Consider the following 26,817-nt stretch of genomic DNA (forward strand, 5'->3'; position numbering starts at 1 on the left):
AGCAAAAATCATTGTCAATCAAATTATTTGGAATCAAAAATCATTCTTAATCGAAAATCGATTCTTAATCGAATCACACACCCACAAATCGGAATCGAATCTTGAGTCTCCTTGGTAACTGATGGTGGGTGGAGCCGCAACCTGGTGTGTAACAGTGTGACCAATGAAAACAATTGTTTGCGTGATGTTTAAGCAGACTGTACTGTAAAATATTTTGACTTAAATGAATATCAGATCACATTGAATGACCAATTTATGCAGTAACCCAGAGAATTCCAAAATAGTTATACATGCTTTTTCTTGCAACTTTTTTACTGAGGTCCGGCCTTTTCAAAATAATTACAATCGACTGTTGTTTTGACAATCAAACACTAATATAAACTTACTTGGAAAGTAAAGGACAAGCATGGCTGACAGAAAGTCCTTCTGTGACGGGGTTTCCCCCAGTGCTTTATAAGTCTGGTGGCCCGACAGTTTTTCAAATACATAATTCAAATAATAAAATGACTACATATGTACACTCAATTTTGCCCATGGAGACTTTATTTATGCTAGTTAAAGCTAAAACCGACACCAAAATTCAGAAACATGTTCAATGTGAAAGCAGCAGTTGACAACAGAAACCTTTTGAGACCTAACCAGAACTCATTTGGGACTCATTTTCACTTTCTTTCACATTTTAACTCATTCTTTCACTGCCATTGACGGCTATAGACGTCAAAAATTCATTTGAACTATTTCTATTAGTTTAATTTTTTTCCCCACTTTTGTTAACAAGAGTATGAAAAAACTAGATTGTACATTTAGACCAGACATAAAATTTGTGATTAATCATGAGTTAACTATTGAAGTCATGCGATTAATTACAAATGGAAATTTTAATCTTTGTACAGCAGATGAAGTTCATCTATTTCCAACTGTGATAACAACTTCCTGCGGGGGATATTTGAACATTGAGCGCGTAATTATTTCTTGCTTGATGTGGATGTGGGGTTCCGACAAATTCATGCCTCCTAAATTCTCTGCATGTCTCCCCTACGACCGCAGTAGCACTCCATCAGTATCTTCTGTCCTGTTCCATGAATGCCATGCTCTTGTTCTAGTAGCACATTTCTCAACACCTGACGTCCGAGCCGGTACGACTAACATTTGGATCGCTCATAAAAAGTATAGGCTTATAGCATGAAGGGTCTTTCCTGGATCTTACCGTTCCCCTTGGGAGATTTGAACCCCAGTCCTGTGTCCAAGTTGGTGGTCATACCCCAAATTTGCGAAACGATTCAAGGGTGGTTCAATATGAAAATGGGACAGTTCGATTCAGTTCGGTTCGACTCAGTGGGATGATTCGATTCGATAAGGTACGGCTCGGTTAAATTAAATTATTGTTGCCATTTGTCAATTTGTATATATGTATATTTGATATATTTCAAAGTAATACAATGTTAAAGCTTACCTTCAATGAAGTGTTCAGAACCAACACGGATGTATGGACTACGTATGTGGCCAGAGTGAAAAGAGCTGAGCTCCGTCTCTTCCTGGACAAATATTCTGTCTTCTCACGCTGATTCCAACACTGCACAGTAATTCATCATTCTTTGATTCATTTTTCTATTCTCCAACACTCAATAAGCATTGGAACAAAACAATGCTATCCTCAAGCATGGCATGTCCAGATGTGCGTGTTGTTATGAGAACGCTATCAATATAATAATACATGTATTCATACAATAAAATGTCAAATAGGTATTTTGATGTTCACAGGTTTCTTTGAATTTGAGAAAGTACAATCAAAATGTACATATATAAAAAAAATAAAACAGACACTAAAGAAGTTTTTCTTCCCTACTATCTGACTTTTACAAACTTAGTAGCTTAGTGGTGTTGAAGAGATGTCAATCAAAGCTAGTGTGCAGTTCCATGAGATATCCCGTCATCGCTACATCCAAGTCAGTGTGATCGAAATGTTCAAGCCCAGCAAAAAAACATCAGCGTAAAAACTTAGATCTCACTCTCATAAGTGTGCATGAAAGTTTTCAATGAGAGGATTTCAGCATAACTCCGTGTGGTTCTACGGTACAAGTCCAGACCTGTCAGGATTTCGACATCTCTGACCCGGGCTGTGTGGATCTTCATCAGGTCCTCCACCCAGTTGGACTCGTCATCTGAGCTCTGCAAGGGATCGTTGACGAGTATTAGTGATGGCTTTCCCTTATTTTTCTGTCACTAATTTAACATCTACAACTAATTCCCAATAATAAAAAAAATTAGCTTGGTATACACATACAGATAATCAGGTTTTCTTTTATTAAGCTGGGGCTTGTTTTTTTTTTTCGTTTTTTTTTGTCAATGTGGACGATGCTTAGGACAACACAGACACAGGACTGTTGAGCAACAAAAAATTTACATCAAGCAAGAATGGTATAGAATTCCCAAAATATTATGATAAGCGTGGTTCCAGATGTGCTAGTTTTCAAAAGTCATATCTTGGGATAAAACCTTTGTTATGAATTGGCTCAATATAAATCCATTGACTTGACATTTCCATACTTACTACACTATATTGGACTTAGTAGTAGTAGACTGTCGGTATTCCTTACATTGCAAGTCTCGTCATTGTTTGGTCTGTGTGGCAAGATGAAGGCAGCAGAGCTGAGGGGGCCACCACATGAATCTGCAACCTGTCTGAAGTCTAAGCAGCTGGTTAGAACCACAAAAAAGTGAGTTGGGATGGGTATGGTACCACGAGCATACCTGCGGTTAAGAACAAATGGTCCGATTAGTCATGTGGAATGAAACTGAACAATATGACTAGTATTCGGCTACTATTCAACGCACGATGACTTAAGTGTATGACCTATTACACACATTGCTCTTCCTACAAATAATATTCAATTTGCACTATTTAAATTTGCACTGTTTGATCAAACGTGGAGAGCATCTCAGACCTTCGACCCGTACATGTCCATTTTTCCCCCCAAAGGAGGATCTGAGGCAAAAATCAGCCAAGCGATTTCCAGATTTCGAATAACTCATAAATTGGGGCACTTGTAAGTTGAGGTGCCACTGTACAATGATCCAAAATCCAAATAGTCTTAAATCTCATATAATCTACATTGCAACAATTCTTACTAGCATGTTAGCGTTTGTCAAATTCTGATTATAGTAGTAGTAGTAGTGTTTCATAGTTAACATTGTCAGTGATTTAATCATGCGTAATCATTTGTAACATTGACTATTGGTTGCCTCAGGTTTCATTGACAAAAGGGAACAGGTACAAAACTATATACATACATATATAATAAATGTACATCTTACTCTTTAATCTTTTCAGTAGAGTCCTTCACACCGTCAAAGTCATGATCAAATATCGGTCCAGTGAGGACATTCAACCCATTTCTTTCAATGGAATATTTCTTTAAAAGGACTTTCTGAAAATAAGACCATATTTCTGGGGGGGGGTGGAAAGGAAGTACATATGAATGGTGTAAGAATGAAGGAATTAAAAGTGACAAAATAAGGAACCAGCAAATAGCTTCAGAATGAATGAAAATCATAACAAGTACAGTCACATACACAAAGTATTTGAAAGTGAAAGCAGTTCATTTATTTTTGATGTAGTCTGAAAACATTTTTGTTTGATGAAAAGAGGATCAAATATACCAGTGGCTCAATTGATCTTCCATGTATTTGAAACTGAACCTGATGAACATTTTAGAACAGGGGTGGCCAAGTTCGGTCCTCGAGAGCCACTATCCAGCCTGTTTTCCATGTCTCCCTCCTTCAGCACAGCTGAATCTAATGATCAGCTCATCAGCAAGCTTTGCAGAAGCCTGATAACGATCCTGATCATGAATCAGGTGTGTTAGTGGAGAGAAACATTAATAGGGGCTCTCGAGGACTGAACTTGGCCACCCCTGTCCTAGAAGATAGCAGTACAAACTACATAGTATAATTTAAAAGATAAAAAATTTAAAATACAAAAAAATTTAAATTTAAATTTAAAATTTAAAATTTAAAATTTAAAATTTAAAATTTAAAATTTAAAATTTAAAATTTAAAATTTAAAATAATAATAATAATAAAATAAAAAAATTATAGAATAAAAAATATAGTACAATTTAAAAGATAAAAAAATTAAAATTTAAAATACAAAAAATAAAATTTAAATGTTAATTTAAAATTTAAAATTTAAAATAATTTAAAATTCAAAATTTAAAATTCAAAATTTAAAATTTAAAATAAATAATAATAATAATAAAATAAAAAATTATAGAATAAAAAATATAGTATAATTTAAGATAAAAAATGTAAAATTTAAAATACAAAAATTTAAATTTAAATGTAAATTTAAAATTTAAAATTTAAAATAAATAATAATAATAATAATAATAAAAATAAAATTAAAAAAATACATAAGTATTTGACTCATTACAACTCGGATAGAATTCTGGATTCCACAGATTGGCTGGTGTCAATATTGTACTAAACTGTGTCTGATCCATTAATTATCAGGACTCCTTATCTCAACAATCATGCTTTACGCAACTCTATACCCCCATGGGCAAGACGTAAGACCTGTCAAAATATGTCAAGGACAAAATGATTGACCTGCACAAGGCTGGAATGGGTTACAAACCCATCAGTGAAAGGCTTACTGAGAATGTGACAACTGCTGGCGCCATTATTTGACAGTCCAAGACACACAATGGCCATCAATTGGTCTTGGTCTGGAGCTCTATAAAAGGCCTTGCTTCATAAAGTGAGGATGATCATGAGAGAGTGATTCAATAAAACGCATAAAGGTCATCGAGTGGCCAAGTCAATCTGCACACCTCAGAACAATAGGGGGGAAAACGGCAGGGTCCTGAAGTGGTGAGTTTTCAAGCAGTAGAACAATTTGGAGAGCTTCTGTTAAGAGGAGTGAGCTAAAATCTCGACTGAGCATGCTTGCCAACATTTTTGATTGGCTGTTACATCTGTGATGTTGCAACACTGTGCAATAGCGATTCCAATTTTGAGCAAAAGCAGTGTGCACCCAGCACAGGGCATTCCAAATGGTTGGCAGTTGTCCGTGTAATTATTCTGATTGATTGCCCACCTTTTCACAGCTTCCAATTGCGCAGTTGCCTTTTTTTCTTTTCTTTTCTTTTCATATTGGTTACACCTTTCATGAGCATAAATGCATTCTTCACGGGCAAAACCAAAATCTGAAACACAGTGTAGTGCGGTATTTGATGTTGGAAGGTAATAAGCAGAGGTGGGTAGAGTAGCCAAAAATTGTACACAAGTAAGAGTAGCGTTACTTCAAAATTATATTACTTAAGTAAAAGTAAAAGGTAGTCATAAAAAAAATCACTCAAGTACAAGTAAAAAAGTATTCACTGAAAAGAATACTCAAGTACTGAGTAACTACTTAAACATGAAGTCTGATTCATTTTTAATAACAATGTCATCCGATAGACAAAAACAATATTTTGTGCAAATGCTGGCATCATTAAATCATAAAATTAAAAATTAAAAATTTTGAGCTTGTGTTCTAACTTCTGCCACGGTGCTAAAGCAGGCATGCATGATGAGCAGTGTCCTCTTTTTTTCTTGTTTCAGAGCTTAACGACCCACTTACAAGTTAATTGTTTGATTGATGCTAATATGCGAAGATGACGCTCCCTCCAAAAGCGAACGGTGGCGTGCAAGGAAAGGGGGGCGGGGGGGGGGCTTAGGGGGTTGAACGGGTCTCTATAAAGACTCGGTTCCCATCGTCACATTGAACAGCCGTTCAAAAGACTCGATTCGTTCGTGAACGTCACATCACTTGGCTGTCCGCGGAAATGCACAGTCAAGCGGAGCGCATTACGTGAAGATACGGTAAATCGAATGTATCAATGGGGCGGCGGGTAACAACTCTAGGTAGCCAAATATAGTGGAGTAAGATTAGCGTTACTTCTTCACACATCTACTCAAGTAAAAGTAAAAAGTATTGTGTGGTAAAACTACTCCTAGGCTGCGTTCCTGCAATTCCCATTTTTTCACACTTGACTTGGGCCTCTTTCGTATGTAAATATAAATCGGATATGTATGCGTCTGCACTGTGAATGCTCATCCGCACACATCCGATTTATACGTCATCAAAAGCCTGATATGCGCTCTGCACGGGTGGGAGAGAGTGCTTGGGAGGGAGACTACTGACGCGTCTGAGACTATGCAAAGCTGTTTTGAGTAACAGTGTTTACTTTTTATTTGTCTTTAATTTTATCACACTTGAAACAAGAAAAATAAAGTTGACATTCGTGGCGAAACTCAGCCCTGCAGACGGTTCATCACGTCAATGACGCGACGTCATCTTCAATGATATGAAGAGATTAAGGCGCCTCCCCTCATTTCCTCAAAATATTTTTACCTCTTCCAACATCGCTACTCTGGCGTTATGAGACGGGGAAAAATGAATCCGACGGGTTTCTGCTCTGATTGTAAACACTGACGCTCGAGGAAGCCGAGGACAGTAGCCAAACATGAGCGAACGTGAAAACAGTCCACCAATCGGGAGCGGACGTTCGCGCAGCTTAATTTGCATATGGCACTGATAAAGGACGCTTGCCTCAGCGGCTTGGTTGGAGGGAAAACGTTGCGTCAAGTCAGGGCCATATTTACTCCCGTAAACTCTGCAACGTGACGTCGTTTGTTTTGAGTGCATGCGAGTCACATCACGGGCGCGTTGCGTTCACATTGAAGTCGCATTTGTTTTTGTAATGTGAACAGTTCGTAAAAAGATCGGATGTAACAAAAAATCCGCCCTGCAGTGTGAATGTAGCCTTAGAAGTAATTTTTTTTTCAAAAAGTTATTCAAGTAAATGTAACAGAGTACATGTAACTCGTTACTACCCACCTCTGGTAATAAGATACAACTGGGCAAACAAACTCGTCAGTCACATGTTCCAATCTTTTTGAAAACATGGACAGGTTCACACAAAACCTGCTTGCACACAATCTTCTTGTTTTCAGATGTAAACACCAGAAAAGTTGAAATGTGGTATATTATGTCATATTCATCAACTGATATAAAAAAATTTAAAAAATCAACTAAAAACGTTTTTCAGACTATAGCAAAAATGCACACACAAAAATATTTGAGAGTGGTGTGTAAAAGTTGAATGAGACTCTTACTTTTGAATGCAGGATACATTGGAACAGTGTTGGTTATGAAAACAGTTTCATATTTTTTGTCGATGCCTGTGGATAATTCTGTCAAAATAGAAAATATATTTGAACAAATAACAATCATTTTAATACGACTATCAATGATGGCGTACAATCACATGAGCTAATGCAAATATTCTGTCTATAAAAGACAATGGTCATTTGATTGATTGATAACCACAACATTTCTCACGTTTGTAGTGTATTTCTCAGATGTTTCATTCTGATAGTGAAGTTTTAACTCTGCATTTGCTCATACTTGAGCAGTTTAGCTGGCAACAAATGTAGCCTTCAGAATTAAAATGTATTATAATCATTTTTATTTCAGTCTCTTGAGCCTTTTCACTCACGTGGTGGGTATAGGAAGGCAAAAGTGATGTGTTTTTCTGCCTTGTAGTTGGTACAGGACTGGGTGAAGGCTGATGGGACTCTGGCATCTGGCCGAACACAGTTTATCAGGACTTCAGGCAAAGCAGACACTTCTACCTGAAAGAGGACCATGTTTTAAATATTGCATATTGTGTTTTATTATCATTGGATTATTATAACTATTCTTGCTTCTTGCAGCTTTTTTCAAATTCACGTACGTGTGTACTGTAGTCTCTATGTCGTCAACGAAAACTAAACGAAAATAATTTCGTCAACACACATTTTTCACCGGACTGAAACTAGACTAGACTAGACTAAAACCATCATTAATAAACAATAACTGAGACTAAATCAATATGCATTTTCGTCGACCAATGAAGACGAGACGAAAATGGACTTCACTTAATAAAATCTGGACTAAAATCTATGGACATTTTAGTTCATGAGCAAAAATGAGACGAAAATGATGAGATTTTGTCAAATCTTGTCATGTGACACAGCGACACACCCCCTTTCAAATCTGCAGATAGCAAGTGCAACATGCACAGCACAAACACATGGGACAGACAGAAGTTGCATTCACGCTGAAAGGTTAAAAAAAATCATTATATTTATAACGCAACATTAATTCAACGGCTATAACGTTCTAACAATAATGTTAATCCAACTACTGCTGGCTAATGCTGGCTAATTTACTATCTTGTAGCATGGAGCCATAGTAGCCACTTGTTGATATACTCTAATTGTGTGTCAAGTTGTTTTTCATCAAAAAGATGAGAGAAAATTTTATGTGAAATAGTTTTGGATCCGAAATGTTCAACATTATCTGCTGACCCCAAAAATATACAGGGGTAAACTGATTGTCTTGACTAAAACGCTGACAGTTTTTGTTGACTAAAACTAAACGAATAAAATTATGATTTCTTGGACTAAAATAAAGACTAAAATGCTAGATTTATTGTCGACTAAAAATGGACTAAATAAAACGGAATGAGGTTGACTAACAATGATAAAAACTAACAAGCGTGATTGAAACTGGACTAAGACTGAGACTAAATTTAAAAAGGCCTGATAAAATTAACACTAGTCTATTGTATAATATGCATAGTGTAGAATAGTATTTTAAACAATAACAGGTAAACAATTAGCCTAAATCCACTGATCTGTATATATTACTGGATAGCCAATAGGCCAAGACTTTTGAAGCCGCGAGGCCGCCATATTACTCCTCCCAAGAAACGTTTCTCGGCATACGATCCCGTACATTTACTCGTACACATACTCGTACACATCTAAATTGGAGAACATTTCAGACAGTACTTAGTAGAAACAGCATGATTTATGATGTCTTTAATTTGTTAAACATAAACAAGAGGATGTCAGACATTTTATAACTTGCTTTAAATACATGTATAAATGATATGCTTAATGATGTTTACAAGAGGAAACGTATATTTTTTATTAAAGAATTATCCCTGTAATTCAACAAAAGATGCCTCTGCCAAATCTAATATTGGGGTCTAAGGAATTGAGCGATAAAAGAAAAAGGGGTTTTTCAAAGCAGCACATGCCGTCCACTTGTTAAAAAATAGTGACCAACTCTGGCCAACCCCGCCGCCCCACCCCGGCCTATATGTCTAATTTGTATGTATAGTTTATACAGTAGTCTGTTCGTGAGACGGGAGGGTTAAGATTGCCGCCCTGTGGCTTCAACAGCTTGCACGGGCGTGTATGGGCTATCAGCTATCCAGTAATATATACAGATCAGTGCCTAGATCCCACTCACTGTATAGATAGGGGGGGAGGGGGGATAGCATGCACAACACAGTACCTGTCGGCTAACGCTGTATGATGTCCAGAGAGGCATTGCAAGATCCTCATTGTAGCCACAGACATAGTCTGTGTGGTGCAGAATGGAATACTTTGTGTAGTACCGTACTGCAGGTCGACCATATGGCATATTCCTACTGTCTAAAAAATAAGAGTATAAGATTGCATCAATAGAAAGGTCACTGTGGTGAATATTAGAATACTTGTTGTACTGCAGATGGAACAAAACTTTGGACTGTCTAAAAAAAAAAAAAAATACAATACAAGAATTTATATACTTATGCTACTTATATTGTACCAATCAGAAGTCGGAGACACGGTTTCATGCTACTATATGAGAAAGTGTGTGATTGTGTGCAATTTGCAGCATCAATTCGCACTGACCATCAATAGCTTGCCTCAGTCGCTGGTTTAGCTCCTCCACTTGGTTATGTAAGAGGCAGAGCCATAGTGACTCCAGATTGTAACCTCGTGCAAGGGTCACTTTCAAACCTCTTTGGTCACGTCTTTTCACTCGAAACTGCACAAAGAATGGAGAGGGGGGGAAATTAACAACATATTAATTGTAAACGGCCAATTACAGTGTCTTGATTTAAAAAAAAAAAAAAAAAAGACTACAGTGGAAATCAGGCGCTCTCTGTCTGTCTGTCTGTCTTTTCCTCACTCGACTCAGGTTGGCTTCCTTTTTTATTTTTTTATTTTTTTTTTCTTATGTATGTGTATGTGTATATGCATGTGCATGTGTGCGTGTGAGTATGGATTCATTAGTTCCCTAAAACCTATTAAAAAATCCCATACCATTCACCTAAATCGAACACTTCAGAACCCAGCCAGAGCAGTGAGGCCGTCAGCAGACCCGAGGAAGAACCAAAGAAAAGAAAGGAAAGTGAAATCCAGCACCGACCAGACACCACCCACCACCCACCGGGCCATCAACCAGAGTCCTTCACCAACCCCAGAAACATCCAAATTCCAACAAAACAGGGAGACCTCAAGAGACCAAAGGAGAGACTGAGGAAAGGAAGGAAGGACAGACGAAGCAGAGTGAGATCCACAGGTTGGCGTCCTATAGTTAGCTACTATACAGTGGCGCAGACATGAAAAGACCCGGTATAAAAAGAATGCATACCTGATAGAGAAGTTACCAATGAGCTAGTACAATGTCAAGACACCTCAAGCGCAACACAAAACACATGCAAAACATGGTCCAAGATTAGGTTTGGCTGATGTTTTTTTCTACTTGTAATTTGTAACTTGTAAAACAGAACTTTACATTCACACCTATTTATTTGTTTTTAATTGTCATGCAGCCCTAGTGCAGAAGTCGAAGCTCCCCAGCTAGAATAACGCTGGCAGTGAGGAGGAAGAGCCAGCAAAACTAAGCACCAGCCATGATGAGCCCCTAAGACCAGGTTAGGTAAGTAGGATTCAGTGAACGTGAATACAGTCTAAGGTTATAAACAGCAGGGCTTGACCTGCTTCTTGAAAAACGATAAACAATTTAAGGGATACAGTACATTGAAAAGCAAATATAACTGTTTTCGGAAATGCAACTGAAACTAACATTTTCATATAGCATTCAATTTTGTAAAATGTAAAAATAAATAAATAATAATAGATACTAACTAGCTGGTCTCTGGTTGTTTGTGATCTTGTAATTGTTTTTGATTCATGATCAATTAAATATGATGAATATAAATGCTGTAGGGAATGTTAAGCTATTTTAGATTGACATACTAATAAGGGTAAAATTAAACATCTTCATTAAAGTGCTGTGAACCAAAGTGAGCTGATCTGAGTCATAAAACTCCAGGGCTGAAAATGAGTCCCACTCCGGCCCTGAACCAGATGGTCTGGAACCAAAGCCAAAGAACTGAGTGGTGAAAATACACTAAGCTGCACAGTGGCAAAAGGAAAGGTTGAAATGGTGAGGGAATAATACTATCCATGGAAATGATGAAATCAAGTTCTCTGACATTTATATTTTTTAAAAATGGCTGAATAAATTTGATAAGATTAAACTTAGATGAAAACGAAAACGAAGTTGAGAATTGAAAAAAGTTGAAGAAAATGAATGGTGGTGTGTTTACCAAGACATGAATGTTGAAATGAGTGACAACATTATCAGACAGGAGGAAAAGGCTTAGATCAACATAATGTTGATGGCGTGTGTGATTCACTTTTACAATATCTAACCGTATGGAAATAGGTAACACCCTCTAAACAGGAACACATAACCACATTTTAGAGGAGAAAGGGCAAATCCAATTGACTTCTTGATGCATCGACCAAGAGGTCGGGCATTGATGAAAAATTGCGAGGTCATGCGTGCAAGGTCGACCTGTCAATGAGAGTCTCCTGAATGCAGAAAAGGAGAAGAATAGTCCAAAGAGAGTTAAATGGTTAAAATTGAACAAAAAATAATAATGAGGTCAAAATGCAATTTAAAATGTCTTGTTGAGAAAGACAGTCTCGACTTGACCATCAAAAATACATAACGTAGATGCATAATGTGAAAAAGGACTTCAGTTTGAATGTTGTTAATTGACTACAGCATTCCGAAAAGCCTTAGACTTTCACCCTGTTTTGGGCCCTCATACTGTAGAAAAACCCCAGAAAGTCAGAGTTGGCACACGGAGAGGTCTGGCACAAGGACAGTGAGCAACTGAACTTGGGGATTCCACAAGGGTGTGTGCTCAGCCCTCTCAAGTTACACCGGCTTCATCCATGTCTGCATCTCCTATCAAGATGCCACCAATATGATCAAGTTTGCTGATCACATGACATCATTGGCTTGATCACCGGTGGTAGTATTTGGGCTTGTTTTTAGCCCTGCCCAAAAATTTGGACAACTGAAATAGTGGAAAATAGTTTAACACTACAACTCAGAATTCATTTATTTTATTATTAAGACTACAAATCATCAAGTGCAGCATCTATAGAGATCAACATTCACTTCTATTTGCAGCAATTCATTAACCTCCACTCCCACTCGAAGGTTGCTGTTTCTGGTATTGGTAGCAAGTAGTTGTTCACACATAGTACATTCACTACGCTTTATGTGGATAAAAAAAAATTCTAAGGTACCACCACAATTCTGAGCTTCATCAAAAAGCAAGTTTTCTTTAGTCAGATGATATATTGTGTGATAGTCATAAAAAAAATCTATAAGGTCGTGTCAAAGAAAAATAATACATTTTTTCTCTGACATAAGGTTTGCACTTTTGTATGTGGCTGCAGAAATTCATCGTTCAAATTAAAGGTAAATTATTTGTAAGATTTTGAACCTTTAAATTGAGACAGAGGAGGACCACACCAGAGACACAATAAGACACTTCTTATAAGAGACTGAGCAAGGATGAACTTATTTTTGTTTCAGAAATGTTACAAAATAATAAAATAAACACAAATGATTAGTAATATAGTAAAATGCTGTATATTCATGGCATACTGTGAGTAAATACATCCATATGTGTTAAGTGCAGAACGTTCAAATTGCTTCCTGAATGCAATTCTCTATTAACTGTAAAGAAAGAAACAAATCTGGGCTACGATATGCAACAATGTCATTATGTCATACCTTGTAATTGCAGTTGCAGCCAAGGTCGTTGGGACCTGTATGAACTTGAGCTGAAGTGGTTGGCTTTGAAACTTCTTCTGGCATTGTGGGTTTGTAGACAGGGTTTCTCAGGAGATGGTTCAGACTGCCGTGTGTACCATTGTTGGGTGCCGGGGTTAAACCGAGAAGATCTGAGAGTAAAAAAAAAAAAAAACAATAATAAAATAAAGTCAGCTATACAGACAAACAGACATACAGTGTAATGTCTTACCACACATAACATTATAAAGCTCAATGTTTTCAAAGACTGGAACTTTAGTCTTGAATTTAAAGGAAGGCCCATATCCCAAGAAAATGGTCTGAAATGAAAGTTAAAACATGCTTATTAGTCTGAGCTGTTACTGTAAATCACTGACAAGTAGAATATTGTTACCTGCATACTGTTGATCTTATTGTCATAACCATGGTCACCAAAGAAACCACAATGCCTCTTCACTTCAGGTGCTCTTCTGAAATAAGAAAATAAAGTTATATTGTGTAGGATTCACTCTTTGTAAGACGATGGAACATTATAAATAAACAATATACGTAAATGGCAGCACCCACATATCAATCAAAAAATAAACATATGACGCGCAAAGAAAAACACTCAGGTTCTCACAAATTATTATCGCCTCTCTCGCTCAACACTGCTCCCACCTTGTGTGCACATGACAGCAGCTCGTCTTAGATCCAGCCACATGCTGGGTAAAATTTGTTTATTTTGAACCACAACTATTCTGCAAGTGATGTCATTTACAAGAGGAGTTTGGAAGACATCTGGCTACAATTTTGCTATGAATGAAATCATGTGCATCAATGTTGCAGTACAAGGGACATGCAGTCAAGGGAGGCAGGGACTCGCCAGCATAAAGAAGGGTGAAAAACAAAACATATGCTATGACATTAGGGATGGGCAAGTAGTAGGCTTCTGATACCAACCAGTCTTATTTTTAAGGTATCAATACGTGCCACTGTTTACATTTAGAACTGATCACACAGCAACACTGTTCGAAAATCAGAACGTCTCATTGCTGCTAAGCTATTTTTAGAACAGGCCTGCGGGCTACTCGTGTGGATGTTGGGGGTTACTTGGTACACTTTGGTAAACTCTGACCTAGACTAGCTTGTGCTGGCTGCGGCAGTCACAATAATGTCTGTGCAAAGGTCATACTGTATATTACCTCATTCACTGCCATAAATTATTTTATTTTTTTAAAGAAAAGAAAAGATTATTGGAAATTAGGGGCGACAGGCGATTAAAATTTTAATCGTAATTAATCGCATGACTTCACTAGTTAACTCACGATTAATCACACATTTTATATCTGTTCTAAATGTACAAAAAAAATTATAGGTTTCCATACTCTTGTCAACAAAAGTGAAAAAAAAATGTTAAATACTTAAATAGTTCAAATGACTTTTTGACGTTTATAGCCGTCAATGGCAGTGAATGAGTGTTAAAGAATAGCTGGACTTTCTTAACTGGTAATCATCTCTATTTAAACGGACTTGTGAAGCTCATTGAAGGAAATGAAGACATTTACAGTGAAGTAAGATTTCTTCTCCAAGGAAAGGAAAGACAATCAAAGTTTTTAAATTCCACCAAAAATGACATAATAGTATCAAAAATAAAATAACGTAAAAATCAAATTAAAAATTAGATTGTGAACTTAAGAATTGCAAGAGGGTGTAATATAAATACAGTAGATGTTAAATATCACCTGGAAATGTGCCATTTCCTGTCCACCAGTAGATGAACATCTTCAATGCGTCGGTTATTGGCGTAGTGTAGTCTCTTTGGCAGATTTTGCTTTAAATAAGGTCTAAAATGCTGGTCTGGTTTCCTACACTAGAGAAAGTGTTTACAAGCAGGGGACCATTTACAAAACTATCATCAACTTGTCAATCTTAGCATTTGTAAGTTAAATAAACAATGTATTGGAAATACAATTCACAATTCTTAAAACGTATACATCATTTCTCATCCTTGGCATTAAAACAAAGTGACATACTCACAGTTAGGTTAGCAACAATTGTCCTGGGGTTATCTGAAAAACAACGTCAAATCAGTCAAGTCAAATCAAGTTCAGTACAGTAGCCTTCATAAAGGAGCAAAGGCACTCGTCTTTACTGGCTCATGAAAAGGAGTTGCGCTAACCGTCTTGTTGGCATTGCACTCTCAACTCAGGTTGTCTTGCTATGTTAGAATCCCAACGGTTTGCATATTAGCATTGTATCAATTATCATTCTGCATAGAACGTGACCACCAGAAGAAAACGATCAATATGCGTAAGCGATTTATCAAGTGCTATATGTTGGCGTACCAACTGAGACCATTTTTTTCTTTTCACGTGTCTATCTAGCTGTTTGTTAGTATAATAAGTCAACTATTAGCCTGTTAGCAGCTGAGCTATTTATTTATTTATTTTTTCAAAAATAGTGCTCGAGTAAAAGGCAAATCCGGTACTAAATCTGCCTTTATTTTCTGTACTCAGGATGCTATCTTTCACTTTACTATCTATTGATCCAACAAAAACTGAAATTAGTGCTATTTGTTTCTCCCATAAACAGAATAACTGCAATGTACGAAAATTGGTTCAGAAAGATGTTGCCTCTGTACCTTATGTTGTTTTTTATTGGAACGATCTCATCAATAACCATGACTGGACCAAAATCTGGAATTTACTTTCTAAATACTTAATCAATAACAAAGTGAAAGAAGTGTCTTATAAAACAATTCATAGATGTTATCCATGAAGAAAAATATCAACACTGACTGCTCTTTTTGTGAGGATTCTCCGGAAGAAATGTTTCATTTGTTTTGGGATTGCCCGTTTTCTAAAAAGTTTTGGAAAGATATTTGTAATTCTGTTTTCATTATTATAGAACCGCAGCTTTCTCTCTGTTTTGAAAATATATTGTTTGGCTTTAATAATTATCCACCTAGAAGTAAAAACGCATTTTATCTCATCAATCTTGTTCTAATATTGGCCAAATATACACAAATGTCGATATGTTAATCACAGACCTAATTTTTTCATTTGAAAATGACGTCAAATAATATATTAAGTCTACTGAACACTTCACAAACAAAACATTCCGTAGGCTTGCTGTTTGTGCAATGTCCCAGCAAGGCAATGGAGTAAAGGTGGGTGGCTGAAAATACCTACTGCACTGGCTATGCTCATTTGACTTGAAGAGCAGAGCAGTAATTAAGTAAACAAAACAAACAAACATACAAAAACTTAATCTGTAGGTGTTTGCAATATCTGTGGCATAAGTAAATGTTTTGTGTCAAAACAGGCTCAATATTCATGCAGTGAGCTTTTTGCCAAATAAACATGAAAAGGACAAACTGAGTAATACTGCATGGGAATAGTAATTCAAATCTATTTAGGAGGCACAAACCGTTAGCTTTCAGTTGCAGTACCACTCATTTCCACATGGTGCCCTCAGTGCTCACCCACCCACCCACAGACTGCAGCAGCAGGCAAACCTCCATCTCAAATCAAATAATTTCATGCAACAGTGTCAGTGTAATTTTTGGGTTGTTTCCATATTAATAAATAAGTGTGCATGTGTGACTATTGCTGCTCGGTGGTCATCAATACAAATGGAGATGAAAAAGTGAATTCAAACTTTAATTAGTGTCATTCATAAACGTCTTAAATTGATCAATTGTGCAATTGGTCTTAACTCTTAACTCATTTACTGCCATTGACGGTTATAGACGTCAAATATTCATTTTAACTATTTTCATTAGTTTAACTTTTTTTTCCACTTTTGTTAACAAGAGTATGAAAACCTATAATTTTTTTATTGTACATTTAAAACAGATATAAAATTTGTGATTAATCGTGAGTTATTTCATGAAGTCATGCAATTAATTACGATTAAAAATTGTAATCGCCTGACGCTCCTCATATTTAATAATCTTTTCTTTTTTTAAATCGCGTCAGGCGATTATTTTTTTAATTGTAATTAATCGCATGGCTTCAATAGTTACCTCATGAAAAATTGGGATTTCATATAAAACATTAGTTATGGCAAAGTTGTTACCAGTATTTTTTTACATATTATTTACTCTAATATCTTGTTGAGATAAAGTTAGATTTATTTATTTTTTGGTATTGTTTACTGTTTAATCAAGGTAGGAAGCCTTCAATTTCTTCCGTCCAGGTGTCCATGTTGTCAATATGCGTGCGATGAGAGCAAATCCTGAAACCTGGATGCCTCCTACTTTGTTGTTTGCTTTTGTCACTTCCGTTTCTGTGTGTCTCATGCACTGATTTGCTAACTAATGAACAAACGCTTAATTGTCATCATCGATCAAACATGTTGAATTGAACGAGACCTGCCCACAACGGCTCAATTGTGAAGACGGCATAAGACACATCTGCACGACGGCCCACATTGACCTAAACACCTGAATTTCCCCTCTGTATTATCATATTTTGACTTATCATTTTAAAATCCAGTACTTTGCTTTCTTTTATCTTTTCGTGGAAAAAGGATATTGACAGGATTATTCTTGACAAAGTTTCACAAAAAATGTGTGCATTTTCCAGCTTTATCGAACAAAAACAAAAGTCCGAATCTTTCCTTGTCTCTTACATTTTGGGTTGTTGACGACTCTAGCACGTATTCTGCCCAAGGATCCAGGAATAAGAATGATATCATCAACATTTGTCAAGTAATTAGTGAGAAACTCCGTTTGATCACAATGGGCTTCTTCCATACCTGAGAACAGAAAAGATACAAAACAGAATTTAAAAACCCCTTCAGATGAATTTCTACATGAATTTAATTGTGGCATTGTATTGCTGATAACCTTGAATAACCACTTATGTAATAGTAGAAAAAATAATTCAAATGACGCTTCCATTAACTAATTTGCTCCCAAAAACGTATAAATACGTTCTATTTTAAATATTACCAGTGTCCCAAAAACATATGTATTTATTTATTTATTTATGTTTTTTTATGCTATACAGAAGGCTTTGATGCAGCGTCTGAACTGAATAAAACGGTTGAAGCAATGGTAGTTATTACAAAAATGGCCAGCAGATGGCAGCAGAGTACAAGAGATCAACCAGGGCCATGTTGCAAAAAGCTGTTTTCCCCACAGCTTTAAACAGATTTGTAAATCATGATTAAACTTAACCATATTCTAATGTTAATTGCTGCAAAAAAAAAAACAGGAGCGAAGGGGGTTGCTTCAGTGAAAATGGCTGGGAGTAAATAATTGTTTCTACTTGTGGTGTAATGTGTTAATACCGTGATCCCCAACTATGATGATGTTGACACATCGGTGCAATTTCATCTGCTTAAGTCCATTCATGAGTTGACCTACGATCCTATCAATCAACCTAAGAGGATTATTCAACTGGAACACAGAAAAGGAGCCATGATATCAAACCTTATTTTGTTTGAAAATCTGTGTTGCCAAAAAACTAAAAAACTTACTTCGATGCTCATGGGTCCCATTTTATGTCCATATATGTCTGGCTGCTCAAAGTGCATAGCATAAACGTAGGGCCTAAAAAAGGATGAAACATTATTAATATTATGTCAATACTTAAAAGGAAAGGATAAAGTGCCCTTAAATGAGAAGTTGGCTTTAGTAAATCAGGAAAATGAAAAAGTGGCCTACTGATCTGTTAAATGTGATTGGTAATTATTTTAAAATACTTTCACCAGAACTGCACTTTTCTACCTTCGAGGTACTCATATGTGTTTCTACACCTTACTACATTCATTCTGCCACAGGATTAATTAAATATATATATGTTCATACTGATGACACAGCTTCACATTTAAGTATTAATAACTTTGCATGGCACATGTTAGCTGACAGATGTGGGTTGTATCTGTATGTACGTACATGTGTGAGGGTGTTAGCGCAACATGGTGAACTCACTGCCAAGTTTTTTTTCCATGTCATGCTCAGTTTTTTTTTTTTCATGTCATGCTCACTCTTCTCCAAGTGACTGCTCCTACTTTATCAATGCGGCACCAATCAGTATTAAAAGATAGAATGAAAACACATTCACACAACTTTCATTCTTGTGATTGGGCTCGTATTTCAATGTTTTTTCACAATCAGCCATGACATTAAAAAAAATGGGTTTGGATTTAATTGGCCTATTGGAGGAACTTTGCTTCTGTCTTTGTACACATCAAACCAGGGGTGTCAAACACTTATTAGCTCAGGGGCCACATGGAGGAAGATATATTACCAAGTGGGCCAGATGGGTAAAATCATGGTATATAACCAAAAAAAAATTGGCGTCAGTTATACACAAATTTTTGCTATTTGCAGACCAGCCCTACAATGCGTGGCTCAAATGAATGATTTATTGGTCCAACATAACTCCGTTTTTTGTTACTTTACAAAATCACTTCGCGTGCTGGATTTGCGGGCATGATCTGGCCCACGGGCTGCATGTTTGACACCACTGCATCAAACACTTTGTGGAAAACAAAAAAAAGACAAAGAAAGAAACGTGGTTACGTTTGGTACAAAATTATTCACCTCTCTACTTCGGGAAGGTGTAGCCACTGCAGCATGGCCAATATCCGCCGTTCCAGTGGGATAGTGCTAGAAATTAAAAATCCAATTAGGAATATAAGCACTCTCACTTTTTGTTTTGTCAACAACTTACACAGGCCAGAAGAAGGAGGACGCCTTAACTCCTTGTTTGAGAGCTGTGATCCAGATCTAAGAGACAAACGGGATCATTTGGGGATCGATCAGTAAGTGCTGATGAATGTAGTGTAGACGGATAATATTAAAGGAAGTAATACAAACAGAACAATACTAACTGGTTGTCCACCCCACCAGCGGTGATTAAGTTTCTCTCGGCTTCGCAGGGTGAATGTGGCGTCAAAGACAGGGTCATACATGGAGTTACCAACGATACCATGAGACTCTGGATAGAGACCCTAAAAGTCAGAAAGATTGTTCAGGGCAAACATTTGTGATTTAGTTCAACCCTGCATGTCCCAGAGTTGGAGCTCACTGAGAACACTGACAACAAGAGATTTTTCATCAAACCTGATTTTAAATAAATGGCACATACCGTAGCCAATGAGTAGAGGTTGGGGAAGGTTTTGGAAGGGTACACAGGTCGCATAAATGGTGCGTGGGTTCCACATGTTCCTGGGAAAGGAAGCGCAAAAAAATGTAAATAAATATAAATCAATTATCATCAAGCTATTACCATAATTCTGATCTATATGAAAAATATAATGTTGGACCAAAGTGATCCTAAAAATGAAAACGAATCCCATAAACCCACCCATGCCTTACTCAGCTTCTCAATGTTAGGTATGACAGTCTTCCCTCTCTTCATGTAAGAAGCTCGGAAACCATCCACTGAAAGAATTATGAGTGGTGAGCGCACAAATCTATGAGCACAGTAAAAACGTTCATTAGATGTCATATGGCTCAAAAGTTAAAGCAAAGCTATACGTTGTTCCTAATCAGGGTAAACACATTATAAGCATAAATGATATACTGGAACTGAATGAGACTTTTGTTTTGTCAGGAGCTTATAAAAACATACCCTGCAGGGCATTCAGCGCTCTTCATATCTTCACACTCATCTTGGAGCCATGAACTGTCTCCTGATAAACAAAGGACAAACGGAAATAATTATATCTTATGTGTTATCATATTGACAAACACACTCCAATTCAGAACTAAGTTGCACTAAGTCCAATTTTAATATAATTCGTGAATCAATTCTAAAAGGCCAAGGTGCATCAGTGTCCAATCGCACCATTCGGCGTTGTTTGAGCCAAAGTGGACTTCATGGGAGACGACCAAGGATGAGACCACTGTTGAAAGCAAATCATAAAAAACAACAACTACGGATGCCAGCTCAACATAGATTAATTAGTCACATTTGAAAAGCTTTTCCAAAGGATCAAAAAATGTCGCCATACTGAAGCCCTGTTGGATATGATTAAATCCGTCAACATGTTTCTCATGTTCCCATTCTTTACCTTTGCAGCGTGTCCTGTAGTTGGTGCAGCAGTCTCCCCGGGCTAGACAGTCATTTGAGCAGTGGCACGAATGGTTTTCATTCCTAATCTCCCCACAGCGATCTTTACTGCACTCATAGCCACCATCTGCTTGTGGGAAAGAGATACTGCTCAGCAAAAGGCTAATACTGCCTGGATACATGCAAATCAAGTGCTAAATAGGAAATGGGACTAAGCCATTTGATACGATCTATTCTGATGTAGTACACCCGTTTAGCACAGTATTGCAATTGTTTTCCATTTTCATTCAAGCAACAAGCTGAAAGTAGTTTAAAATAAGCTGAATGAGCGTGACGTTGACTCCCTGATTCACGTTACATGGATTTACAGTACAGCAATGACATTGGACTGTTACTCGGAAGTGATGTCCCAGGTGTGTGTGAATGATATCTAGATGAGGGAAGATGAAAATTAGGATCGCTGGCACTTGCTAAACTTTAGGTTCGTAGCCACGACTACTCGGGAGGCACTTGCTAGCTTCAGAGAGCTCAGCCAGAAAGAATGTGTTTGAAAATGCATGACAGCAGTAATGGCAGTAACAAAACTTTGCAAGTAGTCACTCCCATGTCCAAATAACTCTACAGGTACATTGGAATCATAAAGTCATAGGATATTGTTTCTTAATCCTGTTTGGACATGGATTGCTCCAGTCAGGTCATATTGGAACCAAAACAGCTGAAAGGATGAGATTACAGGAATGTATACAATGCGCAGGGTTAGTGTTAGTGCCTAAAGTTAAGTATGTGCAAAGAGCAAGAAAAAACTGTCAATGTGAATGAAATCAATTTAGAATTGACAACTAGCACGCTAATGAAAAGGGTCGAATGTCATGTCAAAATTCAGTCTACTACTCATGCATTTGGCTAGGAAATGATAGGAATCATTCATTACCTGTCCTGAGGCAGAGACGGTCAAAGTCAGAGCAACAGCTATTGTAGGTCTTACATAGATTGTCACAGCGACAGTTTGGTGGTTCCATCTCAACCAGCTCAAAACACCTGTTTCTGCAGGAACTAGATGTTGGCACATAATGAGATGTAGAATGCACTGGGGGGGAAAAAACAACAACAACAAAACAAAAAGGTAAAGGTTTAGAAAAGTTTCTGATAAGAAAATGACTCCTGGGCCAAGAAATATGTCAAACTCAGCAATGACTGACTGATTTCATTTAAATACAACAGTTCTTACATCATGGTGTCTAAAGATGAAGAAACTTTAAAACCAGTCAATATGGGATGTAGGACTGGTTGATAAGAAAAGCTGGTTTCTGAGGTGACTACACATATATACACTGTCTCTTAATACATTCACTCTGAAGTACATTCTCCACCCGTTGTTGTCATGTGGTATCAACTATGAACCCGCATTTTATTGGCCATTAGGAGCACATTAACCAATAAGGACTGAAGTCAAATGTATTATTAACACTGGCAACTGCATTGCCAATAAATGTCAATGAAAATAGAAATAACCACAGAGACAGTATATCAAACTCCCCTGTTGCACAGAAAAACTGCTCTGGTATAAAAAAGTTCCTCCATTCTACATGACCAAACAAGACCCACAAGAAATAGTCCGTACAGTAGCGTCATTAGGCCAATTTTAAGGGGGCCTAAGCCCCCTCACACCTAATTAATTTGGTGTTTAAAAAATTGATACAAAACAAAAAGGAAATCCTGGCTTAGATTGTCAGTCATGAAGCTAAGATCACAGGTCGCTAGCATCCCCAGAAGCTACATTTCCCCATGGCGATTCTTATGCATCTCTTCCATTTGACTCCATGATACAGTACGTACCTATCGTCCTGCACATAACTGCATACAATGGCAGAGGAGGGGGCACGGTTGTGTACATCTCTTCAATCACCATGGCCATACTTTCACAAATTCAAGTTACTTATCAAGTCCTCAGAGTCTCAGATCACTAATACAGTACATTCCCGTGTTTATTATGGAACCCCAAGGAGTACTGCACATACTCGTATTACACGACACACATTCAGGTATGTCCCGAAGTTAACACAACACTCACAGGCCAAGATAGTTGGCTCAAATCAGTCAGTAAACGTCAAGAGCTAACAGAAAAGTACTAAATAGCAACATATGCATGTGTGTTAAGGAAAAAATGGAAGTAGGAAAAATGAGAAGGCAGCGTAAGTTAAAAAGTGTCATGTTGGGTTATGTTATTTCTATTATTTGCGCACGTTATTTTCGCTACACAATGGGATAGATGCCACGGACTTCCAACTTCCGTGTTTCACACATCAGCGTCCTGTCCGGTCACTGATGGCCGCGTTCCAACACTCGCACCCCCACCCCTGCACCCCACCAACCGCCCATCGGCAGGAGCACGCAGGGCGTCTTAACTCTCTGAAATGCTTTGGACAACTGAGACAGACACACTGCACACTCGCACCAGTCTTCAGGAACGCCCAACCGAGGGGCACAAAGGCGGACCACACGTCGCAAACAGGAAACGGAAACAAAGCTGATGTGTGAAAACCAGGAAGTCGGAAGTCCCGCCTCCTCTGTGGCATATACCCTATTCAGAATGTGAAAATCAAAATGTCAAAATTTGCTATTGTCTGTAAATCCAAGGATGTCCTAAATAACAAATCATTGTACACACGATATTGCTCACTGTTACTTCTACAGCTTTGGCAGTGATGGAATTTGTAGAAAATAGAGCTACACCAATAGATTAAAAACAATAACATGCTGTCAATGTAATTATTGACTTATTGCAAAGCATTTGATACCACGCATTACTCAAGCAGAAATATGAACAATATGGCAGGAGAGGTGTTGCACTTAAATGGTTAAACATGATATTTTATTTAAATATTAATAGGTTTGAATAAGTAAAAATAAATACAGGACTGAAATCGCACATGAGAAGAGTAACCTATGGTATTCCACAGGGTTCAGTATTGGGACATAAGTTATTCATAATTTATTTAAACATACAGTGTTGGAAATCTGTAATGTTCGCTGATGATACAAATGTATTGTGCTCAGGAGTTAACTTGATGAAACAACTACCAAAAATGGTAGAAATGGAAGTAGTTGTATTAAAAACTGTTTGATTGTAATAAGTTATCATTAAATGAAAATAAACACAATTGATGGTGTTTTTGTTTGGTGGTATGCAGCTCTGCTGTGACATAAAAGAGTGAAATGAGTGGCTGTTCTTTCCAGAAAAGAATAGGAAGAAACCAGAAAAAGGGATTAGAACAATTAATAAGGTTGGCAACAGAACATCAACTAATGAATTTTTTATATGATCTGGTATTTTAAAATTCATGGATATTGTGTATTTCAAGACATTGGGAAAAATAATGATTTTTCATGTAATGAAAATAGCCTTCCTGTTTTGTATAAAGAATTTCTTTAAATTAATGGAAAGAAATTATCATTTAAAAGGTTTATTTGTTTTTGAAACATGTAATTGTAAAGTGAGGACCAACATAAAATACAGATGTGTTTCAGTTTTAGGTGTAAAATTGTAATAAAATGTATTTTTCTATTTTACTTCTTCCTACTCCTTTTCGTGCGTGTTAATGATATATGTATTGTTTTGTTATTTTGCCTTCAGTCATTATTTGTTTGTTTTGATTTTCTTTGGTTGAACTGTTTTTGTTGTTATATGTTCGAAATAAAGATTTAAATTAATCAATCAACCCTTGGTGATTGTCATGTAAAAATGTGAAATGTAAAAATGTGAAACATATTTAAAAACTGAAAAATTATCATGTGAAAACATGATAGCCATATACATAAAAATGTCAAATATCTCATACGGTTAAGGTATTAGGTTTTGTTGCTTAAGTATATTTTTGTTAAGAAGGGCATAAACATAAGATGAAGCTTCAACCTACATCTCTTTGGTTAGCGTTTGCTTTGTTATTGCTGTTTTTTTTTTTTTTAATGACTAATTGATTGGGGCAGCACGGTGGCTGACTGGTTAGCACGTCCGCCTCCCAGTGCAGAGGACGTGAGATCGAGTCCGGGCTTCGGCCTTCCTGGGTGGAGTTTGCATGTTCTCCCCGTGCTTGCGTGGGTTTTCACCGGGTACTCCGGTTTCCTCCCACATTCCAAAAAACATGCATGGCAGGTTAATTGAACACTCCAAATTGTCCCTAGGTGTGAATGTGAGTGTGGTTGTTCGTCTCTGTGTGCCCTGCGATTGGCTGGCAACCAGTTCAGGGTGTACCCCGCCTACTGCCCGAAGCCAGCTGGGATAGGCTCCAGCACCCCCGCGACCCTTGTGAGGAAAAAGCGGCCAAGAAAATGGATGGATGGATGGATGGATGGACTAATTGATTGAAAATTAATCGAAGAAAAACTTACCTACCTACAAAACCAAATTAGCTGTTGTGGTCTACTGAAATAGTTCATTTGATATCAGATAACTTTTTTTTTTTAATGCCTACAATGCTACATTTTGTATAAAATGTTGACCAAATTTGCAACTATAATACATTTATTTAGTACACACTGTTGAGCTACAGTGCTACAGTATGTTAATAATATAATTAGTGCCGTCAGTGCATAGCGCAAAGACAGTATTGCAGGGTTAGCAAGAAGCATGATTATCAAAATATCAAGTTTTCATATATCCGTAATATTATTTATTTCAAAATTGTTTATCTAGGTTAAAAAAAAAGGCTTAACCCAACTGAAGTAGCTTTAATGAAGTTTAGTAATTTTCCAATAGCTTGCTCAGCAATTTATGTACATATCTGTTACACAGATGAGCTAGCTGGCATCAGTTACATACACTTACCACGAACACACACACAGTTTATATTTGACATAGTTATATACATATATTTGTTAAGTCCGTCCAAAAACATTGAAAAGCAATTTATTAGTCTTTGTTAGCTGTTTGTAAAACTGTTGTGCCCCTGTGCTATAGCATAGTAGGTTTGCTCACATCCTATTCATCACCTGGGGGGGGGGTACATTAAACCTCAGCGAATTGACATTTGTACACCGTGTTGGTATTACTGATTGAAACCAACTTTAATGTAGTCAAAATCAAATCATAAAGGAAATTGATGGCAGGCTATTATTGTCATGATTTTATTCACTGTGACAAAAAGCTACAAACTCGTTCTACCTTCTTTTCGAGTAGGGGCTACTGTAAATGTTGTTGTGGTGGGTGACAAGTTTGTGTTCTACTCAATGTTTTTCAATTCCTGTGAGAGGACCTAATTTGTATTTATGTACGCGGACTTACAGTACAATGAAAGTGCTGTTCTAAGAGGACATACTCACGGTCTGCTCTTCCCGTGCCCGTGGCGTCTGCCCCCGAGCGTTTAAGTCGGTCGTACACAAAACCCCAACACACACTGGTGACGCACAGAAGCCACAAAATCCACACAAACTGAAAAATAGCGACATAGCAATTCAATTGCCCACATTTTATTTGTTTCCTTCTTCAAAATGTCAGTTTAAACTGCGAACATGAAACAACTACATGTGTATTCTTTACTAACAGATGACCGACTCGCAAAGAAGCAGTAAAAGCATTTAAAGTAAAAACCGAAGTGTCATATTCGTTCTGCTAGTACGTAAAGTTTTATCACTCTTACCGTCAGCCGAAACATTGTTTCGCGTTCGGATTCAAAATAGCCCCGTTACTGTAAGACGGTTTGCCAACGAATGTATATCTGAAGATGAGATTCAGATACTTCCAAGGAGAATCATAGTACATTAGTCCGGTTTGATTTTTGGATGGAAGCCGTTTGTTTTTTTTACATACAGGGACGA

The 26,817-nt window shown here is 37.1% G+C and overlaps 1 protein-coding gene across 6 annotated transcripts; it reads right to left on the reverse strand.

Annotated features, from left to right (window-relative positions):
- Positions 1–401: 401 nt before the first annotated feature.
- Positions 402–26,817, reverse strand: enpp2 (ectonucleotide pyrophosphatase/phosphodiesterase 2). Of its 6 annotated transcripts, none has more exons than XM_077576447.1 (25): positions 26,640–26,817; positions 26,323–26,431; positions 21,935–22,090; positions 21,005–21,130; positions 20,563–20,623; positions 20,307–20,404; positions 20,077–20,156; positions 19,820–19,939; positions 19,660–19,715; positions 19,530–19,595; positions 18,461–18,533; positions 18,272–18,380; positions 17,609–17,734; positions 15,011–15,042; positions 14,716–14,843; positions 13,386–13,461; positions 13,224–13,311; positions 12,974–13,143; positions 9,778–9,913; positions 9,395–9,534; positions 7,545–7,680; positions 7,162–7,239; positions 3,316–3,448; positions 2,598–2,751; positions 403–2,169 (listed from the first exon to the last, which is right to left on the reverse strand). In XM_077576447.1, exons 1-25 carry the CDS (start codon positions 26,652–26,654, stop codon positions 1,999–2,001), a joined length of 2,637 nt encoding a protein of 878 aa, XP_077432573.1. In that variant the 5' UTR covers positions 26,655–26,817; the 3' UTR covers positions 403–1,998. The 6 variants fall into 6 exon arrangements, with proteins under 6 accessions (XP_077432572.1, XP_077432573.1, XP_077432571.1 ...); XM_077576449.1 differs by having other exon boundaries at positions 404–2,169; positions 26,323–26,396; XM_077576446.1 differs by having other exon boundaries at positions 402–2,169; positions 13,386–13,458; positions 26,319–26,817.

This window comes from Vanacampus margaritifer, chromosome 9 (assembly GCF_051991255.1).
Source record: "Vanacampus margaritifer isolate UIUO_Vmar chromosome 9, RoL_Vmar_1.0, whole genome shotgun sequence".
Classification (NCBI taxonomy): Eukaryota; Metazoa; Chordata; class Actinopteri; order Syngnathiformes; family Syngnathidae; genus Vanacampus; species Vanacampus margaritifer.

Bases quoted from the DNA above. Each gene is read 5' to 3' on its own strand.
- enpp2 (XM_077576445.1), bottom strand. From the start codon at position 26,448: ATGTCGCTATTTTTCAGTTTGTGTGGATTTTGTGGCTTCTGTGCGTCA. The intron at 20,157-20,306 runs GTAAGGCATGGG...TTCCTTTCCCAG, and splicing joins ACCTAACATTGAGAAGCTGA to GAACATGTGGAACCCACGCA. The intron at 19,716-19,819 runs GTTAGTATTGTT...TTTGTCTCTTAG, and splicing joins GCTGGTGGGGTGGACAACCA to ATCTGGATCACAGCTCTCAA.